We start from the raw sequence: 19,018 nt of genomic DNA on the forward strand, positions 1-19,018 counted from the left end.
CAATCCTATCCATCCCTGAGCCATGTTTCTGTAATTGCCATGATATCCCAGTCTCATGTTCCTAATCATGCTCTGAGTTCATCTGCCTTCCCTGTCATGCCACTTGTATTGAAATAAATGCAGTTTAATTTATCAATCCTACCTTGGTCTCTGCTTCGTCCCTACCTACCGACTGCTTAACTTGCTTCTTTTCTCAACGTACCAGTCTCAGAGTGATGTCTTTCCTCCGTATCTCCCTGGGTCCCACCCAAACCGCTACCCCACCCCCTTACTAGTTTAAATCCTCCCGAGCAGCTCTAGCAAATCTTTCTGCCAATATATTAGTCCTCTTCCAACTCTGGTTCAATCTGTCCTGCTTTTACAGGTCACTTCTATCCCAGAGGAGATTCCAATGATCCAAAAATGTGAATCCTTCTCCCATACACCAGCTCCTCAGTCACACATTCATCTGCTCTATCCTCCTATTCTTCCCCGACTAGGTTGTAGCAGTTGGAGTAATCCAGATATTACTACCCTCCAGGACCTCCTTTTAAAATTCCTGACGAAATTTTTATGTTCTCCTTTTCCCTTTATATGTCATTGGTACCAATGTGTACAATGACCTCCTGCTGGCCTATCTCCCCTTTGAGAACATTCTGCACCCTCTCTGAGACATCCTTGATCATGGCACCAAGGAGCTAACACACCATTCTGATTGTTCGCTGCTAGCCACAGAAATGCCTGTTTGTGCCTCTGACTAGAGAGTCCCCTAACACAATTGATCACTTGGAACCCGACATACCCCTCATTACATTAGAGCCTGTCTTGATATCTGAAACTCGGCTGTTCATGCTACATTCCCTTGAAAGACCATCACCCCCTACATTTTCCAAAACAGCATACTTGTTTGAAATGGGGATAGCCACAGAAGACTCCTGTACTACCTGCCTACCTCTCTTAGAATGACTATATCTGCAGCTTTTCTCCCTTCCTACACTGCCATCCATCACACCCCATAGGTCTTGTAAATTCCTCATTGACTCTAACTATTGCTCCAACTCACCCATTTGATCTGACAGAATTTGCAACCAATGACATTTATTGCAGATATAACCCTCAGTAATCCGTAAACTGTCTCAAAACTCCCACATCCGACAAATGGTTTGGGTGGGACCCAGGGAGATACTGAGGAAAGACATCAATCTGAGACTGGTACTTTGAGAAAAGAAGCAAGTCAAGCAGTCAGGGCAGGCAGGGACAAACCAGAGAACAAGGTTGGACTGATAAATTAAACTGCATTTATTTCAATACAAGAGACATTTCCATTCTAATAAAGGCCATTTTGCTCCTTCCAATCTACAGACCCAGAAAACTGCACCATCTTATTGCTCTACACAACACTACTCCTGGCTCACTGAATACTTTAGATTACTTACAGTGTGGAAACAGGTCCTTCGGCCCAACAAGTTCACACCGACCCGCCGAAACGCAACCCACCCAGACCCATTCCCCTACATTTACCCCTTCACCTAACACTACGGGCAATTTAGCATGGCCAATTCACCTAACCTGCACATTTTTGGATTGTGGGTGGAAACCGGAGCACCCGGTGGAAACCCATGCAGACACGGGGAGAATGTGCAAACTCCACACAGAGAGTGGCCTGAGGCAGGAATTGAACCCGGGTCTCTGGCGCTGTGAGGCAGCAGTGCTAACCACTGTGTCACCGTGTCACCCACTTATGGCTTATATTTTAAAAATTCAATCAAGAGATAGATCCCAATAAAAACACATAATCAAGAAAGAACTCTCTACACACACTATTGTCGAATTACATCAAGGCTGTACTTAAAATGATTGACCTATCTGTTTCTGTGCTGTGACCTCTCCCAAACAGTTTCCTCTAAGATCAGTTGTGAATCTCACTGTTTGTTAATTTTCCCAGATGCACTCCGATGTTGTGCGATACATGAATTCAAACAGCAAAGGCAGTACCTGCACAGATTCACTACTGTGTCAGTGAGCAGTGTAGGTTTCTTTCTCTCTCGCCCTTTCAGACAATGTGCTCATTGCCTTTGTCTGTCTTTCTCCCTTTTAAACGTGCACTGTTTTAACTTTCTTTCCCCAAAGTTCCAAAACAATGCAACAGCATATAAAACAGTAATTGCTGCTCCTGGAATTCGAGGAAATCACCTCCAACACCTAAAATACCTCAAAAAAGGAGCAGCTGTTACATGCCAGCCAGGAAAGAGGACTAAATCTGTTTCATTTCCTGGCTAACTATAAAACTGACCCCACACTTTCTCACAATGACTCCATGGCATTGTCAGAGATCCAAAACTCATCCAACCACTCCTTCCCAGACAGATCCCACCCCTCCCCGGTACCCTGGCCTAATATCTGACAGATCCTAGACCCTCTTGCCTGACATCTACCTGCTGACCCCAGCCCTACACAGGCCACTGGACCTGACAACTCCTTGATCAGAGCCTTCCCCACCACAAACTGAGCTGATCAGTGTCCCTGAATGCCAGGGAGCCCTGCGTCATGAAAGGACATGCCTCGACAGCCACTCCTTTTCATTCACAATGAAATACTGGTTAGGCCACAGCTGGAAATGTGTATCTAGTTCTGATCACAATACAAGAAGAACATGATTGCTGTGCAGGAATACAGAGGAGATTTACAGGCAAGTTGCTCGGGCCTCCAGGAAAACAGTTGGCAGTTGGGACTGTGGCAGGGAGGAAATTCAATGCCTGGTTGCCTCCATTCTCCTTCTCATCAGCAGAGAAATGCAGAACAGTATAGTTTTACTATCAGCATTTTGACCTTTGTTCTAAAACTTCTACATTAATACGCTGTCAAACACATCAACTGATGAGCCCATTTAAAACACCTTAAGTGATGCTGAATACCAAGTAGTTTCCTACTGGCAGTGTGAATATTTTAAAAGTTAAAGCACTGTCTTGCATCTGAGAAGAAAATAAAGTCCCTACAGGTCTATTATCTTCACAACTGTAGCAATTTTTAGTCTTTGAAATTTGTGCTTTGTGTAGCAGACAAAGCAGTAGTGACATTAAAAAAAGGTGATATTTCTAGCATTAGAGGTTTAAGATGATCCAAGGATATAAAAAGTCAAAGTGTTAACTGTATCTTAATTAGACATCAACTATATAATTGCACAATTAATTTTACAGCCATTATTCAAATGTGTATGCATATTACATTACAAGTTAGTTTGCAATAATTATTTTTAAAACAAACTTACATTAATGAAGAACAATTATGAAGTAATATAATCACACTTTCAGGTGCACGTGGTAAGGCGTAGGCAGACCGTAAGGCTCCTGTAGTTTGCTCCATCATTTAATAGGATTGCGGCTGATTTTGACCTCAACTCCACCTTACTGTACAATTCCCATTTCCCTTGATTTCTCTACAGCCCAAAAGTCTCAGCATTGAATATACACAAGTTAACATCCGCAGCTCTCTAGAGTACACAGTTCCAAAGATTCTGAAATTAAGTTTACAAGATTTATTCAAATAATGACCCAAATCACCCACAGTCATTGCAGTAGCATTGACAGGGGCTGTGCATCTGAAACAGGAATTCCAGATCAGAAGAGTTGGACCATTAATACTTATTTTTCAAATGCTGACATGATCATAAAGTTTGTGCATAAATAATAAACTGAGTTCATTCAGACTTAGATTATTTTAAGTGGAGTTTAAGTGGACTTTATATTGCCGTTTGGGTTCAAGCTAAGTGGAACTCTCTTTATATTGCTTGGCTCCCACATGGCTTAATGCAATACTTTGTAAACCAGGTCTGACACCACACTGGATTTAAAGTTCACATTCTGCCAAATTGAAGCACTATGAGTTGGAAAATCCCTCATTACCAAATCCACAGTGTCAAGGAAAATGTTTTACATTTATGCCACTCTAACAGCAAGCAAAGACCATCAATGAATACCCCACTATCAGCATCCTGGGGGTTATCATTGACTGAAAGTGAACTGAACCAACCATACAAATGCTGTGATGACAACAGCAGCTCAGAGACTCGAAACTCTGTTCTAAGTAACTCACTTCCTGCCTTCCAAAACCCTTTACGTTCATTATCTGGAAGGTACAGTCAGCAAGGTGATGGAATACTCTCTGCTTACCTGGATGAACGCAGTTCCAATAACATTTATTGCAACACCATCCATGACAAAGCAGTCTACCTAATCTGTACTCCATCAGCCAATTCAAACATTCGCTTTCTCCAGTCCTGACACATGTATATTGTACAGATGCCAAACCTGCAGTCAATATCAATTAGAAGGATAAGGGCAGCAGGTACATTGGGACGACATTGCCTGTAAGCTCCATTTCAAGCCACACACCATCTTGACTTGGAACTATATCTCTGTTCCTTCAATACTGCTGGATGAATATCCTGGGAAAACCTTTGCTGTAATACCATGTATACCTGCACCACATGAACTGCAGCACTTCAAGAAGACAGCTCACTACCACCTTCTCAAGGGCAATTAGGGATAGGCAATAAATACTGACCGAGTCAGCATTGTCCACACCACATCAGTAAATAAGCAAATACAGTTGCTAAGACAAAGAATGTCTCCAAAGAAACAGCAATGGGAAAAGAATTATTGCAACTTGTAAAGTGAATAATATGTGGAGAAAAATGATTTTAAAAATTCTGCTAATAAAGCAGGGAATAGCTCTTCCAATATTCAAGCATACATGTAATGGTCTGAGCAGCAAAATTTATCATTCTTTACTTTACTATGGAGTTCTAATAGACTCTGAGATGACTGGAATGGGTGATTGATAAGTCAGGATATGCTGCTGTCAATCCGAGAGAAGTAACTTTAGTTTTGCAGATTTTTGCTGTGCAACATTATGTTTGAGCAGCCCGCAATCAAACCTTACTCTCAGAATATTCTGGGTCTTTCAGTTATTCAAGAACATTTGAGCAGGAATTTTGTTCCTAGGTGTCTAGTTGTTCTGTCAGGGAAATTCAATTCAAGAATTCATAAACATTAAGGATAGAATCCACAAGACAACTTCAGAAACTGTTGGTTAAGTGGTCGCAGAAAACTACAGGTCAGTTAGCTTAATATTTGTCATTGAGAAAATGCTGGAATTCATTACTCGAGAAGAAATAGCAGGATATTTAGAAACTTCAATACAATCAAATAGTCAATACGATTTTGTGAAAGAGAAATCATATTTGACAAATTTTCTTGAGTATTTTGAGGGGATTAGAAGCAGTGTTGATAAAGGGGAACTGATAGATGTAGTGGGTATTTGGATTTCTAGAGGCATTCATCAAAGCACCACGAAGTTATTGAACAGAATAGGACCTCACGATATTAGAGGGTAAAGTATGAGCATGGATTGAGGATTGGAAGATACAGTTGAGATTAATGGGCCTTTTTCAGGTTAGAACAATGTGACCAGTGGTGTGTCACAAAGATCAGTCCTATAGCCTCAATTATTTACTATCTGTATTAAGGATTTGGAGGAGTGGCCAGAGTGGAGCATTTCCAAATTTGCTGACAATACAAAAACCATCAGGAAAGCCTGTTGTGATGAGGACATAAGTAATCTGCAAAGGGATATAAATAGGTTGAGTGGGTGGACAACGATTTGGCAGATGGAGTTTAATGCAGGTAAGTTTACGGTAATGTACTTTGGTAGAAAGAATCAAAAAACATTATTAAAATAGCCAGAAACTCAAAAAATGCAGTATAGAGGGATCTTGTTCATGAAACCCAAAACATTAGCGCACAGCAAGTAATTAAGGCAGCAATTAAAGTGTTGGCTTTGGTGCTTGGTTTTTGAAAACAATGGAATCTTTTCAAAATTGCACAGGATTTGTGTGAGGCTGCATCTGCTGTCCTACATACAGTTTTAGTCCCTGTATTTAAGAAAGGATATACTGGCATTGGAGGCAGTTCAAAAATTCACTAAACAAAAAAAGCCATCAAACTGCAGATGCTGAAAATCAGAAACAAAAACTTAATTGCTGGAAAAACTCAGAAGATCTGATAGCGTCAGTGAAGATTCATTAGGCTGATTCCTGAGGTGAAGGGGCTGAATTATGAATAATGATTAAAGTTTAGAAAAATGAAACATATCAAACATATTGAAATATGCAAGTTTCTGAGTGGGCTGATAACACAGGTATTGAAACTGTTTCCACTAGTGGGGGGAGTTTCAAACCTGCTGCCTCCAATCCCCAGAATGGATTTCCCTAACTTCACAACCACATCAATGGCCCCTGATAACACCCCTTGACTTTCATTCAGCTGAACCTTAGGACTCACTGTGCCTACTCATCTGACCAACTTGGATGGTCAGCTCTGACTGATGTAACACTGGACCCCTGAGTGGTCTATGTGCATCAACTGATTGACTGTGCCTTCCCCAAACTAGTTGCACCATGCACATCTAACTTCCTGGATTGTAGTGGTATGGAACTGTTGTAACCCTGAATGCCCTAACCTGTTGATTGACCATTTGAACATCAAACATTGTCCTTGGTTAAACATGCTGGGAACACCTGACTGAATGATACGTATCTTGGTTTACTTCCCTGAGGGTTTGAGACATGGCCATTTGTTTGAAAAACATGTGTTTGTTGTGTACGCTATCAGGAAATTGTGCAAGTGTGAGATTGATGCAACAAAATGTCCAGTCTCTTGATAGATGATTGCTGACAGTGACAAATTACTCGGTTTTGTGTCTGCGCTAAAAGGCAAGGCAAGGTTGAAATACTGTGAGCCTTTAAGTTCTGGCTGGACAGGAAAAGCACAAAAAGAACCAAGCAGGCACAATGCAAGTGAGTGCTAAGAGAGTGAGCAAGGTTCCCTAAGATGAAAGAAGAATTATTGCAACTTATAAAGTGAATATTAAGTGAAGGAAAATGGATTTAAAAGTTTGATGAAAAAGCATGGAACAGCTCTTCCAATACTTAAGCAAATGTTTAATGGTCTGAGCAGCAAAATGTACTATTTTTGAAGTCCTCCTTTACTTTGCTATGGAGTTCTAATAGGCTCTGAGCCTGCTTAGGATTCTCAACTCTCCCTCTTTGGTGGGAGTCTACTGGAATTGGTGCTGATTTCTGTATGCAAGTTTCCTGGCAGCAGCATTGCAATGGAAAGGTGCCAGTGTATTCCAAAGAGCAGCACTAAAGGGCAGAACTGTCTTGCAGAGGGTCAGAAATCTGCATTGATGATGAATGGAGGCTGGTATATATCCAATATCAACTTCTATGGATGGGGCGGGTTGTGGTTGCTGCTCAAGAGGAATGCCCTGAGATGTTGATGACTGGCGTCCAAGACGAAGAACTAGAGGAGAAAGTGGTGAGCTAGAGTTGCCAGATAACTGGACTGATTTGTCAGGAACTGTTGCTTTCTGGTTTCTATTCAATGGATGAGAGAATGGGAAACTGCCGATAAATGAGGGAGATTACCAAGTAATGAGATGTGAATGCATGCAAGTCATCCCCTTGCCACTCACTAATGAGAGTTTTTCTCACCATTCAACACTTGGTTTGATTTCAACATTGAGAAGCTCCTCACTGTTTACTGCATATGATTTTCACAACTTTCTTACCAATGCCTGTGTTTTGCAGGTGTTGGGAAGTTCCCAACATATGTCAGAGGTTCAAACCACCAAGAATACTTCAATCTAGAGTTAGCAATCTGAGTTAACTGCAAATTGAACCTCAGTGTTAAAATAAAATTATTTTGTACTGACACGAACATTGTAGTTAACAATACTTTTTAAATTCTTTTTCTGCTTTTAAAAATTGTACAAAGTCTTCTAGCTTCAGTGCATTGTATAAAATAACGCTCCTAGTGAAAATGAGCCAAAAGTTTTGATTTAGCAGTTGAATCACTGCTTTTATGTCTTTATATATTGTTGTCCTAAATTATGTTCCTCATTTCTTTCAGATAGAGTAAATATTGTTCTTGAAATAAATTAGATAATTAAACACAACTTATTTGTAATCCCTCCATGGTAGTTAAGATTCCCAAGCAATTTTAACAAGTCTAGGATTTGAACACTAAATGCTTCCTTTCTGCAATTTTTATTTCTTGTTTTTCAGCATTTTCAGGACATGACTCAACTTATCAGCATTTAAATCTGAAATAATAATATGGGCACATTTTTTGCTTATGTCAGTCAGAGGTATGCCCTTTGGAATGTACGTGTGCATGGGATTAACGATTCTATTCCAAAGGGTATCTCAGAGACTATTTTAAAACAATGACAGAAAATTTGGATGAACAGGTAACATTGTAAGTCTATCATTTTACTGAGAATAATAGAAACATGGAATAAAGCCTTCAAATTAAACAAAACAAAAACATCCAGAACAGGGATTTTAAACTCCTTCATGAAGAATGTCATTTTGTTCTGATACAAAACCAAATCTAATCATTTTAAATGCAGTTACATCTAGAATCAGTTGGAGTGTTGTTTTGTGAATTAGCCTTATGTAGACTACACAGACAGAAACTGAAAACAGTCAAAATTGAGAATTTATCAGATCATATATTCCAAAACAGCTCGATAAATTATATAAAAGTATGCCCCCACCCATGAAGAAGATTTACATACAATTAAATTAGCAGCCTATATTTAATATAATCAGCATGTGTGCACAAATGCTTTAATCTTAGCCGACTTAGCTGGCCAAAGGTTCAGTCAGAATGAACCATGAAAGTAGCAAAGGAAATGGTTTTCCAGTTGGTAGGAATTGCATGAGGATTTGCTTCAGTGCTGTACAATTCCAATGAACAAATAAAGATGGTATTCTGAAACACTGAGTTGTAAAGTTATTATGTAACAGGATAGTATTAATTAATGAAGGCAGCTCAGTTAGCAGCAAAAATAATATGATTGAATTTTACATGTAGCTTGAAGGAGAGAGGGGTGGGTCCAAGACGTTTATTTCAAAACTTAAGAGGAATTATGAGGGCATGTAAACAGAGTTGGCTACATTGAATTAGATTGAAGAGCAAGTCAATAGTGATGCAGCAGGAGACATTTTGGGGAATATTTCAGAATACACAGAATAGACACATTTCAATGCATAAGAACAATTCCAAGAGTTGGACCCACAACCCGTGGTTAATTAGATAAGCTGAAGGTAGTAACAGACTGAAAGAAATAAATATAGAATTGTGCAATGACAGGTAGCATTTCAGGAGATTGACAGAATATACAAAACAGTAAAGAATGACTAAAAAATTAATAGTTTGGGAATAGTTACAATACAAAAGAAAGATCATCAAAAATATAAAACAGATGGAAACAGTTTCCATAAATAATAGAGTTAACAAAGTGAGTGTTGTTCCTGTAGACAGAATCTGGAGAATTACACATAGTAAATAAAGAGATGGTCAATGAATTGAACAGGTGTTTTGCATTGGTCTTCTCTGTGGTGGAAACAAGAAATGTCTCAGAAGTTGCTATAAATCAGGAAATGGAAGGGAGAAACTCAGGAGAATTACAATCACCAGAGCAGAGGTACTGAGCAAATTGTTGAAGCTGCGTGCTGATGAATGCTCAGCTCTGTTGGATCTCATCTGATGGTCTTAAAGGAAGTGGCAAGTGGGAGAGTTAAGGTGTTGGTTTCAATTTTACAAAACTCTCCAAGCTCACTGAAGGCTCACATGGGATTAGGAAGTAGCAAATGCCACACTTCTATTCAGTAAGAGGGAGGCAAAATGTAGGAAACTATGGGCATGTTTGCTTAGCATCTGCCAAAGAGCTGGAAAATATTAAAAGCTATTACTAAACATGTTACAGTAGGATACTTTAACAATTTCAAGGCAACTAACATGGTTTTGTGAAAGGAAAATCAAGTTGAACCACTCAACTGGTTATAAGAGGAAATAACATATGCTGTGGATAAAGGGGAATCAGGGGATGCACTATACTTAGTTTTCAAGGAGGCATTCAAGGTTATTGCAGAAATATAAAGCTCATGGTGTAGGGGGAAGGACATTAGTATGGATTGAAAATTTCCTGGCTAACAGGAAGTAGAGAATAGGAAAAAAAGGATCTTTCTCAAATGATAGAGATTTAACAAATCATCTTAACAACAGAGATCAGTCTGAGATCACAACTGTTTACAGTTTATAAAAGTTGTTTGGTTGAAGGGTTAGAAGGTATGGTTGTCAAATCTTCCGAAGACATCAAGATAGGTCAGAAAGGAAGTTGGTAAGAGGACATAAGGAGCCTATGAAAATGTATAGATATGCTTTGTGAATGGACAAAGATCAGGAAAATGAGTAGAAATGTTGAAAAAAAATTGAAATTGATTATTTTGGTAGGAAGACTAAAAATAAATCCTATTATATGAATGTGAGAGAGTACAGAGCTATGAGATCAGAGGAATCTGGAAGTCCTAGTGCAAGTATCACAAAGGTTCAGTATTCAGTTACAGCAAGTAACTGGGAAAGCAAATAAAATGTAACTCATTGCAAGGGAAATTCAATACAAAGGCAGAGACGTTATGCTTCAGGTACACAGGGCATTAGAGAGACCATATCTGAAGTACTATGTACAGTATTGTTAATTTTATTTAAGTTATGGTGTAAATGTGTGGCAAAGGGTCAGAGAAGGTTTACCAACTAATGTTGGAATGGGTGAATAGCCTCAAGAAGCAGCATTGGGCAGGCTAGTCTTGATCCTGCTGGGGTTCAGAAGGGTAAAAAGTGGCTTGATTGAAACTTGAGAGTTCTTGACAGGCTAGATGTGGAGAGATGAGGTTTACTTTGAGAAAATCTAAAACTGAGGGTTACAGTTCAAGAATAAAGGGTCAACTGTTTAATACAGAGAAATGGAACTCTTTCAGAGGGTTGAGAGTCTTTGGAACTCTCTTCCTGAAAAGACAGTGGAATCAGTGTCCTTAAATATTTTTAAGGCAGAGATGGATATATGATTGTAGTCAAGAGGGTGAAAGGTTGCTTGGGGTAGATGACAATACGGATTTGAGGTCACAATCAGAACAACCATGATCTTATTGAATGATGGAGAAGGCTCAAGGGGCCTGTTCTTAGTTCACACTTTCACATAAAAGGAAAACTTCAGCAAACTTATTAAAAAAAAAACAGGTTGTGCTGAATTTTATATCTTTATCATTTGAAATACAACCTTGATTTACTGCTTGAAATGTCATGTAGCACAAACTTGATATTCTGGCAAGAACGTTATAAAAGTTCAGCTCAATCAGTGTCCTGTTGTTTGTCATTGCCATGAACATGATCTTTAAGAAGGAAGAGAAATTAAGAGGTAGAACATCTTGTTCAAATGTCAATTTAAAGAAATAACTGAAACCTTTCTGTAATGCATTTCTCCTTGCAACGTAACAGGAGGGAATAGAAGATTTAAGATTTCTTCTGAGCAGAAATATAAAATTTTTTTAAATATTAAAGCTATCCAGGTTTTTATTCATGTTCCTAACTCAGACAATTCAATAGAAATAATTACATCTGTACTTCATTGCCCTTGAAGATAACAATCATTGCAACGAACATACAAAAGACCACCAGCTGGTAGGACTGTCAGCCAAATTTAACCCCACCATCAGGGCCAGTGTCATCTCAATAGCAGCACTGAAGCTTAAAGTCATGGATTAAGAGATTGAGCATAAAATCTAGGAAGACTCCATCCCAAAATTAGCTTCATGGCACTACTTTTAAGAAAAAACAAGGAAGATGGTCTCAGGATCTTGGCTAATATTTATTTTTCAACTAACACCAATAAAAGGAGTACTTAGTTATTGTCATATTGCGGTTTGTGGGAGTTTGTCGTGGTGAAATCAACTGTGTTTCTTATTTTACAAAATGACTAAAACTCAAAAATACTACATTGGCTGGAAAACGCTTGGATATATTCTGATATCTTTAACAGGCTTTTCTTGCTATAAAAAAAATCTATTCTTAGGCTCATAACAAAATAATCATCCATAATAGAGGTTATTGCAGATTTGCGCAGTTTGTTATGGATAGTGATCCTGCAGCAGATGGAATAAATCAAAGTTTGTAGCCCTGCCTACCCAGTTCTGAATGATACCAGGAAATTAAACAACTAATAGGATGAGCAAAGCTCCATAAACGTCACCATCCTTTATGATGGAGAACCTAGTATAAAAGACAAGGATGCATTTGCAGCCATCCTTGACCAAAACAGCAAAATAGAGGATCCATTTTCTCCAGAGGCCCTTGCTGTCATATATGCCAGTTTTCAGCCAATTGATTGACTGCAAAATATTAAGAAATTACTGAAGGCACTAGTCACAGAAAGGGCTATGGGCCCTGAAAACATTCCAGTTATAGTACTGAGATTGTGCTCCAGGGTTAGTCATGCCTCAAGCTAAGCTGCTCCAGTCAAGCTACAAAGCTGACACATACCCAACAATATGGAAAATTGCTGCAGTGCGCATGGTCCTGGTAACAGGACATTGATGCTGGTCCCAATTCAGGTTTTGTGGGGCCCAGTGTCACATCTAGTCAGAAGACTACAAGAAATAGGAGCAGGAGTAGACCATGTGGCCCATTGAGCTTGTTCCACCATTTATTATGGCTGGCCTTGGACCTCAACTCCAGTTTCTACCCATTCACCATCTCCCTAAATTCTCCGAGACACCAAATATCTGTCACATCATCCTTAAATTTATTCAATAATGAAAACTCTAAACCCTTTGGGGTGCAGGGTTTCAAAGATTTACAATCCTTTTAGTAAAGACATTTCATCTACCCCATCAAGCTCCCTCAGAATCTTTTACATTTTACTATTGTTATTTGTTCATGAAATGTGAGCATCACTGGCTGGGCCATCATCTACAGCCATTCCGAATTGCACTGGAGAAGGTGATGATGAGGTGCCTTCCTGAACTGATGCAGTGTGCTTTAGGGTATAGGCATAGTCATAATGTTGCTAGGAAGGGAGTTCCAGGATTTTGATCCAGGGACAGTGAAGGAACAGTCCTATGTCTGGATGGTGTGTGGCTTGCAGGGTGTGTTGCAGCTGCTGCCCTTGTCCTTCTAAATGTTAGAGGTTGCAGTTTGGGGGATATTATCTAAAGAATCTGGATGGATTTACTGTACTGTGTCCAACAGATGATACACAGTGCTGCCATGCATGATGGATGTGGTGCCAATGAAGCAAATGCTTTGTCCTTGATGGTGATGAATTCTTCATTTTTTTTGGAGTAGTATTCTTCCCAAGAAAGTGGAATGTATTCGATCACATGCCTGTCTTGTAGATGGTGAGCAGGCATTGGAGAGACAGAATTTCCAGCCCTTGATCTGTTCTTGTAGCCACAGTATCTATCTGGCTGGTCCAGTTCAGGATTGACTTTGTGGTTTCCCCAAGGGATGAGGATCGTATCCTCCATTGATAAAATGTCAGTGACAGTGTGTATAGTCCATTAATTTGTTAATTATTAGCCACTTTTTTTGTTCAAATGGCTGTGGAGTGGGAAGGCTGCACCATCTTCCCTACTATTGGGAAGGTGGTATGTTGGGGTAAGACTACAGGTATTCCACTCTTGCTCAACCAGCCCATATTATACTCCACCTTCCTCCCTTTTCCTCATCCCGATTTCCCTTGCCCTTTAGCCTGTTTCCAGAGGGTTGGAAAAATTCAGCCCAACCTGTCCACAAAAAAAACACAACAAATTCAATCTGCCCCATTTCTCTACTCCTAACCCAGAAACAAAGTGTTTCTGAGATGGACTTGCACTGCTACGATTTACTCACTGGTTGTACAGCTTTGGTCAAACCATAAACCAGAAACCATAAATCACGATTTACTCACTGGTTGTACAGCTTTGGTCAAACCATAAACCATAAACCATAAATCAAAGAGCTGAATCCCAGAGAATAAGTGAGAGTGACTATCCTTGACATCAGAAGAGCATTTGACAAACTGCAGCATCGAGGAGAACCAGTAAGATTGACGTCAGCGAGAGTCAAAGCAACGAAGGCTCATCAGTAGAAGTCATAAAGGAAAATGGCTGTGTCTATTGGAGGTCAATCATCTCAGGTCTAGGACATAACATTAGGAATTCCTAATGGTATGCCCTTGGCCCAATCATCTTTAACTGCAGCCTCAATTACCTTCCAATGCAAAGCCAGAGGTGGAATTCTCAGTGATTATTACACAGTGTTCATAACTTCTCAGGTACTGATGCAACATGCACAACATTCAACATTCTTTTCTCACTTCCAAACCCACAAATCATTTTAATCAATTAATAAATCTCTGACATCTGTCACCTACTGCATGATGCAATCAAGCACATATTTTCCTAAACTTAACTTGCATCATTCCCAAGGGGATTATTCCTTACATGACCAAATCCATTCCTCAATCATTTCCAACATGCTTTCCCTTTCCTCTGGCATCTTACGATGCAAGCACAGGGAATGCAACATCTGCCTTTTCACATCTTTCCTTCTATTGTCCAAGGCATCAAGCAGAATAAGTGAAGCTGCAATTTTGTCAATCTAATCTATAGTGTTTGCAGCTTATATTTCAATATCCTCCACTCTAGAATGACCAAATATAGACTAGGTGACCACTTTATGGAACATTTCAGTTCAGTATGTAAACGTGACCCTGAGATTCCAGTCATTTATCATTTTAATTTTCCATATAGATCTGCCATTTCTATCCTTGGTCTGCTGCAGTATTCCAAGGAAGCTCAATACATACTAGTAATGGCACTTCACCTTTCAATTGGACACTTTTATGCTCAATATCAATAATCATAATTTTCATCACCAGTTTTTTTCTTGTTGTTTGTTTTGGTCTCCCATCTTTCTTTTATTTCCTTCACTTTACATTCAGATTGCTGCTATCATGTCATCCACACCTCCGTGAAACATATCTTTTGTCTCATTAATATTCCCTCTGGCCTTGTACCATGAAATATTTTGTCATTTAATCTTTCCTGCCTGTTACCCGATCACATCATTTTTGTTTAACCCTGATTTCCAGATTCAGGTTGTTTAAATGTATTTTAAATTCACTTAAAATTGCACTTTGGTTCTACTTAGGTGAAACTTAATTTATATTGCTTGACAGTTTCTCCATTTCACTTGAAAGAGTGTTTGGAACCTTGATGAGAAAAGACTGGAGATAAAAGGATGAGTGTTGCATCTTCTGCACTTGCACAGCACATGCCACTGAACATGGTTCACTGTATCTCCGATACTTTGTAAACAAGATTTGATGCTATCTTTGATTTCAATCACATGTTGTGTCAAATTGAAGACTTGTAAGTTAGTAATATTCCGTACCAAAGCAATGAAGGGAAAAATAAAGAGAATATTTTACATTCATGCCACACAAATGTGAGGCAATGATCATCTCCAATAAGAGAATCAAACTCTCTCCCCTTGACATTCAACAACATTATCAACACTGAATCCCACACAACCAACTTCCTGGGGGATTACCACTACAAAGAAAATGAACTGGAAGAGCCATATAAATGTACTCAGTACATAAGTGTATCAAAGACCAGGAATTATGAGGTGAGTAAATCACCTTCTGACTTCTCACAGCCCATCTACAAGGTATAAGTGTGATCGGCAAGGTATAAATCAGGAGTGTAATGGACTCATCCCTGGATGAGTTCAGCTGCAAGAACACTGAAGAAAGCCATCATAGTCCACAACAATGCAACCTTCTTGCCAACGTTCTTATTACTGTTCAAATCTGCAATTTCTACCATCTTCAACATGAAGGGCAACTGATGCTGGAAATGTGATGAGCTGCAAATGTTTCTTCCAAGTCACACATTGTACTGACTTACAACTACATCAGCATCCCTTCTCTGCCAATGGGTCAAAATCCTGGAATTCCCTTTTTAGTAGTACCCTGAGTGTGTATCAAGTGAGGTTCTGTGTCTCAAGAGGAAAACTTAACGCCAACCTTCTTGAGAAATTAGAGATGTGTAATACATGCTGACCATGCTAGTGATGCTCACATGCCATTAATGGATATGTTTAAAGAAAAATAATCAGGAAATATCTGCGACAACAGCATTTATTTATAGGAACTACCAGATAAATAATGATGGAAGTCCAACTAATGTGTCTTTTACCAACTCAGTGCTCACCTAATAATAATGGAATTGTCAACTAATCATATCAACTATCAATTACATCTGGCTCTGTTGTAGACTAATGTGCTGAAAACCCAAGTGGTAGAAAGCTTTGGGAACCATAGTCCAAAACTACATGCTCCTTTCAAGCATGCTGCACTTATCACCTGTCATGGCTGAAATTGCTTGTGTACTGCAGCCTAAAATGTTATTTTCTGAACGAAATCTACCTTATTTGCATTTAAATGAATCAATACTAACTGCTTGCCCTATCTCCTTGGGGAGCTTGTTTCATAGATTGACCGCTTGCTCACTGAAACAAGAGGAGAAAGGGCACCAGTTCCAAAGGTAATGAAGTAATATACATGCAACTTTCTTAAAGAGCTGGTTATTCATGAAAAAAAAATTGGAGTGGACAAAGCACTTCAACTGCTTGACAGATTCAATTTTAATTTAATGGTCATGGTAGAACACACAATTTCTCAAAAGCTCACTTGTGGTACACTTTCCTCTCGGTTAATCATATTTGGTCTAAGTGCTGCACTCAGGGAATCCTGCTGCAGCAAAAATGAAAGGCAGTTAAAAAAAAACATTTTGTAGTTGCAAAGAAATTATTTCATGTGAGCAGGGATGCTGTATAGTACAAAGTACAGCACCAATTACTGTCACACATCCAAAAAGATGACACTGTGCATATCTGATCTTTTAATATAAATTTTCTGTATTTCCTCTCAATCAAGACATGTGATCTGTTATTGAATTGGAAACGACATGCAAAGCACAATTAGAAGAGAAAGTACGGACTGAAGCTAGTAAATAAAATAACATTACTGAATAGAAGTTCAATTTCTGTCAGACCTGCAGAATTACTATACATGTTGTATTAAAAATTCATGCAAGTTGGCCTATAATATTAAGTCACCTGGGTTGATGGATCCTTTCACGTAGCCAATTACATTCTGGATTGTTCTATATTCTGAGACTGTTGCCACCTCCAGCCTGATGGTTTTACTGACTGTATTCAAGATAAAACAGAGACATAGTAATAGATCGTAAGAAAAGGTTAAATACACATTGTCAGAAATTCTCAACAAACTTTGGCATTTTGTTAATCCATATCCTGATTTTGTGACCAGTTTTCCAACACAAATTAACACAAGTTAAATCATGAAAATTGTAGACTTGCTAAAACATCTGAATCAGACCACCACAACAGCACACCTGTTAGCCCTTCTGTGAACAGAGGCATGGAGTAGGACCTTGTCATTTGAAATTAAGTTTCAGTTACATTTTGTTCTTCTATTTTAATGAAGTTTTTTTTCCTGCTTTTATAATGCAGATGGTTCATGTTTGCTTTGTTCAAAATATCACCTTCCCATTATTCAGAGAGTGACATTCCTCTACGATGTGCAGGTACAGCCAAGTCTGTGGCACCACTGGTGGCTCGGGTGCACAGTGGGGGAAGAACAAGACTGGAACAACAATAGTGGTAGGATTCAAGATTGAGAGGAGGGCATGAAGTTTGCAGATGATACAAAAATTGCTGCTTGGTTGAAGAAGAAAACTATAGACTCTCGGAAGGTATCAATGGACTAGTTAAGCTGGTCAATCATGGCAAATGGAGTTCAACCTGGAACATGAGAAATCATTCATTTGGAAAAAGCAGGCAAGGTGAGAGAATACACAAGAAATAGTTGGATGCTGAAAAGTATAGAGAAATAGAGGGTATGTTCACAGATTCTTGAAGTGGCTGCAACAGGTACATAAGGCATTCAAGAATACTAGTTATTACTAACCAACGCACAGAATATAACAGCTGGGATGTTGTGACAGAACTGTTGTCATGTGCACTCAAATTTACAAGATGTTTATATTTTCAATATATCTTAACTTGCAGTTAAAAAAAGAATTACAGATAAACACCTCAGCTCAGACTCATGCACATGTGATCCAATTGCCATAGGGAGAGAAATTAAAAACATAAACCTAATGAAGTTGGGTGGCAGTTTTAACACCTTGTCACAGTATCCTGAAAAGAAAAATATACCTACTCTTTGAGACACAGAGCTAGTGACACCACTATTGTGGGAGAGCAGAGGGGAACTGCTTTTGGTTTAATGACCAAAGATAATGTCCTTGAGAATTCAGTTTTTGTTCAAAATGAAAGGAACAAAACAGATGGGGAATTCAGAAACTTAAGGAACAGATGATCACCTGCCAGGTGATAACTGTATCTAGGAATGGGATAACTGTCTAAGGACACCAAGTTTTAACCTGGCATAACAGGGGGAGGTGAAGCTGTGGGACTGTTCCTGTGATAATGCATATCAGCAAAAGCATTACATTGCATCAAAATGACAGGTTTTGGTTCTGTTAGTGAATAGGAAATTTACCTTTTTTAATTGGCCTATTAACATCTGAACTTTGGCACGTTATTGCAGCAAAAATATTTTAAAATTGAAATCTCAGGCAATGATTTACTTCTGTTGGTCATTTAGCATACTCATCTCTTTTTGTTATTATCAGATTCTACCAGGACAATAATGGCATAAAAATTACTAGCTCGACCACAGATGGAATATGAGAAATAGTTCCGGCTCCCAAAATACAGAAAATATATGATTGCAATAGAGAAGGAACAGAAAAGATTTGCGAGGATGTTACTTGGACCAGATAATTTTAGTTATGCAGAAAGATTGGATGCGCTAGGAATATTTACTTTGGAACAGAGGAAATCATGGGGAGACCATTTGAAGTTGATAAAACTGAGGGCTCTCGATAGAGTGGCTGGGGAAGTGTTATTCCCCTAGGTTAAGGGCTCCATAACTAGGAGTCATAGATTTAGGGTAAAAGATGGGAAATTTTGAATAGATTTGATCAGCAATTCTT

The 19,018-nt window shown here is 38.9% G+C and overlaps 1 protein-coding gene across 10 annotated transcripts in view; it reads right to left on the reverse strand.

The window, feature by feature from the left end:
* Positions 1-19,018, reverse strand: part of naaladl2 (N-acetylated alpha-linked acidic dipeptidase like 2) — a 1,006,049-nt gene that overhangs the window by 272,825 nt on the left and 714,206 nt on the right. For all 10 annotated transcript variants that reach the window (XM_087993578.1, XM_043702223.2, XM_087993582.1 and 7 more), the window contains one exon: positions 17,052-17,144. In XM_087993578.1, the coding sequence (XP_087849704.1) occupies positions 17,052-17,144 (93 nt within the window). The remainder of the gene's footprint in view (positions 1-17,051; positions 17,145-19,018) is intronic.

The sequence above is a fragment of the Chiloscyllium plagiosum genome, unplaced genomic scaffold, assembly GCF_037043375.1.
Source record: "Chiloscyllium plagiosum isolate Xiang-an unplaced genomic scaffold, Cpla_swu_hap1 HiC_scaffold_13, whole genome shotgun sequence".
NCBI lineage: Eukaryota > Metazoa > Chordata > Chondrichthyes > Orectolobiformes > Hemiscylliidae > Chiloscyllium > Chiloscyllium plagiosum.